Source organism: Monopterus albus, unplaced genomic scaffold (genome assembly GCF_001952655.1).
Source record: "Monopterus albus unplaced genomic scaffold, M_albus_1.0 scaffold332.1, whole genome shotgun sequence".
Classification (NCBI taxonomy): Eukaryota; Metazoa; Chordata; class Actinopteri; order Synbranchiformes; family Synbranchidae; genus Monopterus; species Monopterus albus.
This window is the reverse complement of record NW_018128212.1, coordinates 237,648-248,648: the sequence shown is the minus strand read 5'-3', so window position 1 is coordinate 248,648 and position 11,001 is coordinate 237,648. Positions and strand designations below refer to the sequence as shown.

The 11,001-nt window shown below is 41.4% G+C and overlaps 1 protein-coding gene across 1 annotated transcript in view; it reads left to right on the top strand.

Moving 5' to 3' along the window:
• LOC109974401 (paired box protein Pax-6-like) overlaps window positions 1-10,973 on the top strand; it is a 107,307-nt gene extending 96,334 nt beyond the window's left edge. Inside the window, exons 12-13 of the mRNA XM_020624580.1 lie at window positions 3,033-3,147; window positions 10,040-10,973. Of these exons, the coding sequence (XP_020480236.1) occupies window positions 3,033-3,147; window positions 10,040-10,125 (201 nt within the window). The 3' untranslated portion in view covers window positions 10,126-10,973. The remainder of the gene's footprint in view (window positions 1-3,032; window positions 3,148-10,039) is intronic.
• Window positions 10,974-11,001: the final 28 nt, after the last annotated feature.

Genomic DNA, 11,001 nt, shown 5'->3' with positions numbered 1-11,001 from the left:
AAACAAAATAAGTTTGTAAGACTGTTCATGTCATTAAAAATAGTGATTTGCTAGTAATTCCTGCAGTTCCTTTTAACAGACAACCGATCTGAATCACCTGCTTGGAACTAGGCTATTTAGAGCTGCATGTCCCATGACCTGCTACTGTTTTGAACCATCACTGTTGCAACTCTTCTATCTTAAGCAGTCTGGCTTGAATGAATTTGCCTTTTCACCCTAATACAGATGTAGGCATTCCAAGTGACATACTTTTTCACCATGTTGTCTGTGCTGCCCTGATGGTGGTATTGCATCAGTAATGTAGTGTTTTTAATCCTGCGTCACATTCATAAAATCCAACCTGCAGTTCTCCTTTTTACCACCAGGTATCGGAAAGCCTGGTATACTCTTTGTGGATGCATAAACAGCATTCCAGGCTTCTAAATTGTATGACCGTATTCATTATCATAGAGGTGTTGTGCCAGATAAATAATTATAATCTGTTACACTGGGTTTCATATATCTAATCAATGTCTATTAAACATGGTTAGTAAAGCACTGTACATTACTGAAATAGTAAACACCATGATAAGTATGCTACAGTAAAGAAGATAACTTCTTTGTGAACACTCACTTTAAATGTGTCATAATACTGTATTTATGCTAACTTTGATAATGTGGCAGACATAAAGCTGTCTATAGATTTTATCAGCAAAAAATCCTAGCTGACACTGGACAAGAGGCAGAGTCCACCCTGGACAGGTCTCCAGTCTATCACAGGGCTGACATGTAGACAAACAACCACATTTAGAGTCACCAGTCAACCTAAGCTGCATGTCTTTGGACTGTGGGAGGAAGCCAGAGTACCCGGAGAGAACCCACGCAGGCAGGTTTGAACCTGGAATCTTCTTGCTGTGAGGTGACACTGGTAACCATCATGCCACTGTGCCACCCACAGGTGGTGCAAGATTTTTAAAATAGCAATCTACCAGCCTAGTCCGCTGGCAAAAAAACAAGGAAAAAGTTGCAAAAATAAAGAAGAGAATGGGAAAATGAATATATATGACTAAAATGCATGAATGACAACGTGTACAAGGAGTATTGCACTGTCTGTCACTGACCTCTCTCAAAAAGTCATGGAGCAGTTTCTGACATTTAAACGTCAGGCATCAGGAGAAAATCACAAAGGGAGTGGGAGGAGGACACAGGGAGAGGGAGAACTGTTAAGGCTCCTTGTCCACCAGGCATCTCCAGACCATAGTTCAGTTAGCCTAAATAGATACATTGCAATAATTAATTGTTCTTTTATTTAAAAGATAACATTTGTCATTCCCCCAGTTGAAGTTAGGTACCAAACAGCTGTATGCTAACGCTGTTCTGCCTCTTAATGGGTACAAACTAATGCAAGGCCGTGTGTAATGTCTACATTTATGATTAGTCAGCCTTTTGTTAACCTGAGTTCACTTTTGCTAAACACCTCACACAGTTGTCTTCACAGTTGTGAAGCTCAGCATAGCAATAATCTTTCATCAACAATTTCTAGATCAACTCTTGCACAGTACTAGAACACTGACATTTGGATTCCAACAAGAGAAGTGACATTCAGGGCACTCTGAGGAGGCATTACACTATGGGTCTCTATTGTCTTTTATTTGATTACATTTAGCATAGACCAAGATTCTGTTACAGTAACAACGGTATTTCTTGACTGGATTGTACTGCCTCACAGTTTATCAAATCAGAAATGCTATAATGTGTTTCAGTAGACCCCCCAATCGTTGCATAGAGTAAATCTGAGGGCACAAAAAGTAACATAATTGCTTTTTTTCTGATTTTGGGTTATAAATATCTGTACAACATGTCATGGCAACCCATCCAATATTTGATGACATGGTGCAGTCTGGAACAAAGTGGTGAACTGAGCAACAAACCTACAGACAGACACTGGTATCCAGCATTATTTAGTGTGTTTGAGCCATAAAGTAAGTCACCTGTATACTGTGTATTGGCTATACAGTTCTCACCAGTTCCCCAAACTTAAATCACTTGTGTATCTAAGTGGGTAATTTTGACTTACAGAAGAAAATCAAAACATGATTTGAAGCTGTACTGCTTTTGATCACAGTATTTCAAAACAGTAGGGGGAGATGAATCATTATGAATGTATAATTACTATGGCTATAAGCCACAAAGTTTCAAGCTGAATAGTTCTTACTCATCAAAAAGAGCTGCACATAGAACACAACTTTTTTTTTCATTACACTCATAACTGAAAATTCCTTGAATTTCTTTTTTCTTCCCATTAGTATTTACTTTATGCCACTTGTTATACTTAAATAACCCTTAAATAAGATGTAGAATTAGAGGTAGCATTCAAGTGCTGAATCCCCAACACAGAAGCTCTGACCTGTGGTGCTTCTCAAGCTCTCTGTACTCTGGCCCTGTCACTGCAGTGACAGAAAAGGTTTTATTGGTTTGAATCACTTCATGGGAACATCAATGTGAATCAGTTTTACTAAACATTTAATACACATACCTCCACTAGCCTGAGTGCTGCGACAGGTGAACCAGCCAGCAACCAGCAAGACCAACCAATATATATTTCATCATCAAAGGCTTAATACTGTCTTTATGTCTACAGTAACAGGCTCAGGGATTATAGCCTGTTCATCTGTTGTGGATGTGAATACAATCTGCTTAAGGTTGGTGCTTTAATCTCATTCAGTTAAATTTTAAACCAAAATAAGATGTGTTAAAATAAGTTACACTGTACCACAGGCCATGTTGTGGAACAAATGCTGAATGAATGACCAAAGGAACAAATGATGAACAGTTGCAATAAAGTGATCAGTTATTGTGGCAAAGAATGCCACTTTGAATGCCTACATCAGCTCATAATTTTTGCTGTCAATTGATTGTGACGTCAAAAAAACATAATACAAAACTGTAAAAACAATGCATCTTATGTGACACCTTCCCACTGGTGAATGGCTCATCAGGGTGTTAAACCCTGCTGTTTTAATGTTAATTTATGTTTTCAGGCATCCAATCAGACCTCGTATTCCTGCATGCTGCCCAGCAGCTCCACTGTAAATGGAAGAAATTATGAAACATATACTCCACACATCAACAGCCAGTCAATGACGTCCTCTGCAGCATCATCAACAGGTAGGAATTACTAAATGGCTATGTTTGATACTTGGCATACTCTCCCCTCCCCTCTGCCTGTAATGGCAAAAAGACATGCTCACATGTTACAGTTTCTTTTTTCTTCCCATTAGTATTTACTTTATGCCACTTGTTATACTTAAATAACCCTTAAATAAGATGTAGAATTAGAGGTAGCATTCAAGTGCTGAATCCCCAACACAGAAGCTCTGACCTGTGGTGCTTCTCAAGCTCTCTGTACTCTGGCCCTGTCACTGCAGTGACAGAAAAGGTTTTATTGGTTTGAATCACTTCATGGGAACATCAATGTGAATCAGTTTTACTAAACATTTAATACACATACCTCCACTAGCCTGAGTGCTGCGACAGGTGAACCAGCCAGCAACCAGCAAGACCAACCAATATATATTTCATCATCAAAGGCTTAATACTGTCTTTATGTCTACAGTAACAGGCTCAGGGATTATAGCCTGTTCATCTGTTGTGGATGTGAATACAATCTGCTTAAGGTTGGTGCTTTAATCTCATTCAGTTAAATTTTAAACCAAAATAAGATGTGTTAAAATAAGTTACACTGTACCACAGGCCATGTTGTGGAACAAATGCTGAATGAATGACCAAAGGAACAAATGATGAACAGTTGCAATAAAGTGATCAGTTATTGTGGCAAAGAATGCCACTTTGAATGCCTACATCAGCTCATAATTTTTGCTGTCAATTGATTGTGACGTCAAAAAAACATAATACAAAACTGTAAAAACAATGCATCTTATGTGACACCTTCCCACTGGTGAATGGCTCATCAGGGTGTTAAACCCTGCTGTTTTAATGTTAATTTATGTTTTCAGGCATCCAATCAGACCTCGTATTCCTGCATGCTGCCCAGCAGCTCCACTGTAAATGGAAGAAATTATGAAACATATACTCCACACATCAACAGCCAGTCAATGACGTCCTCTGCAGCATCATCAACAGGTAGGAATTACTAAATGGCTATGTTTGATACTTGGCATACTCTCCCCTCCCCTCTGCCTGTAATGGCAAAAAGACATGCTCACATGTTACAGCACTTCATGAGTCTCACAACACCACTCTGGTCTCAAGTGAAACCATAGCTAATCTCACACCTCTTGTGTTAAAATCTGTTTCCTCATTGAGATGCTATCCCTAATCTGAATGCAGTGTTTGGGATTGCTAAATCAGAATCATAATGAAAATCAGCTTTACTGGCCAGGTGTGCTGGACACACAAGGAATTTGACTCTGGTACAGTGGCTCTCAATATGCTTGTAAAATGTTCTTCTGTAAGGCAACGAGTAAATAAGATAAGAAAAAGAATGTACAAACAAGAAAAAAGAATGTGCATTAGGAAAATAAAAAATAAAAATAAAGTACTTATTACACACACACACAGTTTAGATGCAGTTTTTCAGATAGATATATACAAAAATATATAGGGTTTTGCACTGAGAGTTGTCATTCCATTAAACAGTAATGGGTTAAGTGTTAATCAGAGCGACGGCCTGGGGGAAGAAACTGTCCTTGTGCCTGGTTGTTTTAGCATACAGTGACCTGTAACGCCGTCCAGAGGGGAGGACTTCAAATAGATTGTGTCCAGAGTGTAAGGGGTCTGAAGTGATCCTCTCTGCCCTCCTTTTGACCCGTGAGGTGTGCAGGTCCTCCATGGAGGGCAGGTGGCATTGATGGTTCTTTCTCCAGTCCTGACTGTTCACTGGAGTCTGTTCCTGTCCTGTTTGGTTGCTGAGCCAAAACAGACAGAGATGGAAGTACAGAGAACAGACTAGACAGAGAACATTAATGTAGTTAAACTAGTAGTTTACAGTGCCTTGCGAAAGTATTCGGCCCCCTTGAACTTTGCGACCTTTTGCCACATTTCAGGCTTCAAACATAAAGATATAAAACTGTAATTTTTTGTGAAGAATCAACAACAAGTGGGACACAATCATGAAGTGGAACGAAATTTATTGGATATGTCAAACTTTTTTAACAAATAAAAAACTGAAAAATTGGCCGTGCAAAATTATTCAGCCCCCTTAAGTTAATACTTTGTAGCGCCACCTTTTGCTCCGATTACAGCTGTAAGTCGCTTGGGGTATGTCTCTATCAGTTTTGCACATCGAGAGACGGAAATTTTTGCCCATTCCTCCTTGCAAAACAGCTCAAGCTCAGTGAGGTTGGATGGAGAGCATTTGTGAACAGCAGTTTTCAGTTCTTTCCACAGATTCTCGATTGGATTCAGGTCTGGACTTTGACTTGGCCATTCTAACACCTGGATATGTTTATTTGTGAACCATTCCATTGTAGATTTTGCTTTATGTTTTGGATCATTGTCTTGTTGGAAGACAAATCTCCGTCCCAGTCTCAGGTCTTTTGCAGACTCCATCAGGTTTCCTTCCAGAATGGTCCTGTATTTGGCTCCATCCATCTTCCCATCAATTTTAACCATCTTCCCTGCCCCTGCTGAAGAAAAGCAGGCCCAAACCACGATGCTGCCACCACCATGTTTGACAATGGGGATGGTGTGTTCAGGGTGATGAGCTGTGTTGCTTTTACGCCAAACATAACGTTTTGCATTGTTGCCAAAAAGTTCGATTTTGGTTTCATCTGACCAGAGCACCTTCTTCCACATGTTTGGTGTGTCTCCCAGGTGGCTTGTGGCAAACTTTAAACGACACTTTTTATGGATATCTTTAAGAAATGGCTTTCTTCTTGCCACTCTTCCATAAAGGCCAGATTTGTGCAGTATACGACTGATTGTTGTCCTATGGACAGAGTCTCCCACCTCAGCTGTAGATCTCTGCAGTTCATCCAGAGTGATCATGGGCCTCTTGGCTGCATCTCTGATCAGTCTTCTCCTTGTATGAGCTGAAAGTTTAGAGGGACGGCCAGGTCTTGGTAGATTTGCAGTGGTCTGATACTCCTTCCATTTCAATATTATCACTTGCACAGTGCTCCTTGGGATGTTTAAAGCTTGGGAAATCTTTTTGTATCCAAATCCGGCTTTAAACTTCTCCACAACAGTATCTCGGACCTGCCTGGTGTGTTCCTTGTTCTTCATGATGCTCTCTGCGCTTTAAACAGACCTCTGAGACTATCACAGTGCAGGTGCATTTATACGGAGACTTGATTACACACAGGTGGATTCTATTTATCATCATTAGTCATTTAGGTCAACATTGGATCATTCAGAGATCCTCACTGAACTTCTGGAGAGAGTTTGCTGCACTGAAAGTAAAGGGGCTGAATAATTTTGCACGCCCAATTATTCAGTTTTTTATTTGTTAAAAAAGTTTGAAATATCCAATAAATTTCGTTCCACTTCATGATTGTGTCCCACTTGTTGTTGATTCTTCACAAAAAATTACAGTTTTATATCTTTATGTTTGAAGCCTGAAATGTGGCAAAAGGTCGCAAAGTTCAAGGGGGCCGAATACTTTCGCAAGGCACTGTAACTATATTTTGCAGTAACTTGCTGTTAGTCCAACTACATTCATAGATGTGTAGTGACTGAAGTAGTTAAATTACATTAATTGGTATTTTTGTGTCATTAACTACCACAACTACAAAAGAAATTGGGTCATAAAAGGAAAGGAATGAGTTTTCATTTTTATTTCTGCTTCTCTAACCCTAACTGCCTTTTGGATAAGAACACTGAAAGACTCCTCATGTGTTGAATAATCAAGAGATTGTGCTCTGAGTAGTAGAGTAAAAGATACAGTAGGTCCATTTAGACCAGTGTTCGAACTGTTCCTACAGTCTGAAAAGTGTAAGTTCATGACTGTTTTAGTTTGTACTGTGTACTGGAAATACTTTGTTATTGCAACCATTTTCTGGTGGATTAGCTGACTGAATATACATATACACACACATATAAAAATTCCCTTCTCACTCCTACGGGGCGGTGTGTGTGTCTTCCTCAACCTTGAGTTCTCTGGGAGTTTGAGGGTTCTGCAGTCTTCTGGACAGAGAGGTCTGATGTTGTTCCTGGGATCTGTCACAGCTCCAAGTGCCCCTACCACCACTGGGACCACTTTGGCCTTCACCTTCTACATCTTCTCCAGTTCCTCTTTCAGGCCCTGTGGTTACGGTTGGGTGTCCCTCATCAGGGGGTGAGAGAGAGGGAGAGAGAATGAGGACTCAGGGTGCAAACTCAAGTGCTAGTGAGAGTGTGTCTTTATTGCTATATTTTGCAGTGAAAAGGACAAAGTCAATGGGTTAACGAGGTCCAAATCAGGGTAGAGTAAGGGAGACTGAGAAGACCAGGACAACAGGTAAGCAGGAAGGCAAGCGGCAGGAACCAGGAGGATCAGAGGACCAGGATGACAGGTGAGTAGACAGGCAAGCAGCAGGACCCAGGATGACAAGTGAATAGACAGGCGAGCAGCAGTAACCAGGAGAATTAGCGAACACCATCGGGGAAGCAGAGTAGCAAACGCAGTCTGGGAAGCAGAGTAGCATCAATCTCACCGTGTCAGTGTCAATGATCTGGCGAGGATGGAGCCTCTGCCAGCGTGTTAAATAGGCTCTGCTTAATCAGTGGGAATGAGCCTCTGCTGTACACCAGACCCAGTGAGCTGCTGATTGAGGTGATGCACCTCAGCTGTGTCACCGAGCCTGCAGGATGAGAGAATGGGAGAGAGAAAGAGGAAGAGAGGCAGGTCATGCCGAGCGGACCTGACACCTGGAACTTCTCCAGCTCCTCATATTCCTTCTTCTTCATGTTTCTGTCACTTGGAACCGCTATGACTGTCACCACTCCGTCTTTCTGTTTCTTGTCTACTCTACGAGGTCTGGTAGTTTGGCCGGTACCTTCCTGTCCATCTGGATCTGGAAGTTCCACAGCATCTTAGCCCTGTTGTTCTCCATGACAGTCTGCTGAATCTCCCATCTGGACTTGAGGGGATCTAGCCCAAACCTGGCATAGAGGTTTATAAACAATGCTAACCACTTGGTTAGTACTCAGTACCTCAGTACTGTCCAATAGGCCAGATTTTCTAGCCACTGGTAGGATTTCCCAGTGTCTGTTACCTCATGTTTCTGTTGGTGGTACATTGAATGCAGGGCTTTATCATGCCATGGCACTTCCTCTGGTTGGTCTTCAGTCTCTGTCTGTTGCTGTCTCAGACATTCTCTGAGCAGCTCATCTGTGGGTGCCATCTCGCTGATGTATTCCTGGATGCTCTGGGTTTCATCCAGGACAGTGTCCTTGACACTCACCAGGCCCTTTGCACTCTCTTTCCAGCTGGTTTACAGTCTCTGGGTGCTGGACTTTGAATGGAAGCCTCCATGCATTGTGAGGAGTTTCCAGGTCTTCACATCGGCAGCTTCCATGTCCTCCTTTGGCCACTCACTATGCCAGTAGGGTAACAGCAGGCCATCTTTTCAGGATCAGTCTTGTGCTTTGATGGTACTTGAACATTGCTGTCTTTCTTGCCTCCTCATTGTGGTTCCCATGTGACTGTGGGATGCCAGGGTACTTGTAGGCAGTCTGTATGTCTGTTATGTGGCCCCCTGGTAGTTCTAACTCGTCAGTCTTCACCACCTTCCCTCTTCTTACTATCATCCAGCCACATTTCTCCAGTCTGCATGACATCCTGATGTCCTCACTAAAGATCCATGCCAGTGAGTCAATGTCCCGTTCATTCTTGGCATACAGATTGGTGTCATCCATGTAGAAGAGGTGGCTGATAGTAGTTCCCTTCCGTACCCACTCCTTGTGATGATCTGACTGAAGAGGTTTGGGCCTATGCAGAACAGCAGCAGGGATAGTGCACCGCCCTGGTATATGCCACACTTAATTTTCATTTGTACAACTGGTCCGAAGTTAACTTCCAGGGTTGTTCTTCACAGTCCCATTGAGTTCTTGATGAAGGTTCTTGTGTCCTGTGGACTTTGAATTGTGCCAGGCATTCCCAGATCTGTGTGTGGCACTGAGTGGTAGACTTTCCTGTAGTTGATCCAGGCTGTACCCAGGTTGGTCTATCTGGATCTTGAGTCAGTGGTGACTGTCAGCAACTGGTGTTTTGAGCCTCTGGTGCTCTTCCCAATGCCCTTTTGAGCTGTACTCGTGTACCAGTTACGTATGTGGACCTGTAGCTTGATAGCTATGATGCCTGATAGGACCGTCTGTGTTGTGAAGAGGCAGATTATTGGTCGGTCCTAAATCCTAAACAGGTGTTAAATTCTGAAATGACCCTTTCAGTAGTTCAGTTTTTAATATAAGAAAGTTTTTGTTTTCTTTTTTCATTGACTGGATCATCAGATCCAGTTTACAAACAAAATCAAGACTTAAGACTCAAGACCCACTTGAACTGCACAACAAAAAAAGTTCAATTTTCAAATAAGAGGTGTTTTATGCCATGTTGTAGACCATTCCATCAATGGAAATATGGTAAATGTGCATCTTTATGCTTTTGTCCCCAAAAATCACCATGTATCATGTTCCACTGGGAAACACTGAAATCTCCACTAGTGCTCAAAAATAAAGTTGTGTGTGCTTGGACAAGAATGAACTGTGGCATGTTAGTTTGGAAAGATGGAATGTCCAGCAGAGCTTGTAAGGCTTAAACTAAAATATGGAAACATCTATTTTGACAAAGTTAGATTTAAAAATCAGCTTGGATCAACAATTTTTCTTTGATTCTTGGCACAGTCCATTTTACATCCTCAAGAACCTGTCCTGTAAAGGCTTTCTCTTAGCTTTTTTCCATGACATCTGCAGTTTCTTTAGTTTAAATGCACTGTGGTGACTTGCTTCAATATGTAAATACACTTGCTTGAGTGTTTGCATTAGCTGTATTTGTGCCTGTAAAATTTGCTTTGCATTCATTCAGCAAACACTCCAATGATGTTTTTGTCCTTCCTTTACTTAGGTCTGATTTCCCCAGGTGTCTCAGTTCCAGTCCAAGTTCCAGGAAGTGAAGCAGACATGTCACAGTACTGGCCACGCCTGCAGTGATGTCATTTCTCACAGAAATCATTTGTGCCTACAGTGATCATCAGAAGTGACTTTTGGGACAACAGACCATGTTTGTCCCTACTTTATAGCTTGAATGTCAAAGACCTAGAATAAATGGTTCTCATTTACTGCTTGTGAGAAAAGTTTCAAACCAAATTCTGGATTTTGTGTGCTCTTCCAAATGAAGTTGTAAGCTACGACTGGTGAAGGGAGTTCCCTCTCCACATCATCTCCATCTGCTGTCATTCAAAGTCTGGCTAATGACAACACTCTGGCAACATTCCAGAATGAAAAGCTGTAGTTGTACTCAGGAAGCCCATGAAGACACAGTAAGATGAGATAACTTTATTACTATACAACAACCAGTGTTAATGGAATTTGTTTTGGTGCACTCCCCAATCAATTAGTCATCACAAATAAATAACAATAATACATTAAAAGAACCATAAAACCATCCATGGCGGTGGTCAGAAAACATACATATGAACACTCAGACAAAAACAACCCATCCAGCTAAAACCCTGTGCCTACAGTATATAAGTGACTGAGAATTGCTGTTTAACAATCTAATTGCCTCTAAGTATGTATTTTTTCTGAGCATCTCAGTTTTAAAACTAATTTGTTGTAGCCTCTTCCCATTAGGCATGCTCCAAAAAAGGAAGGCTGCAGGGTGAGAGGCCTCATTAATGATAGAGCCTTTTGCTTGAGTTGGAGCAGAGAAATAAAGGAAACCAAAGAGAGGGGTTCATTGATGATTATGAATGCCATCTTGACTATCTTTTCAAATGATTGGGATTCAGCAGGGGACAAACTGCTGAACTACATTGTCCCCGAAAACGCTAAGCAAACTTTGGACAACTGCTATATAGAACTGAA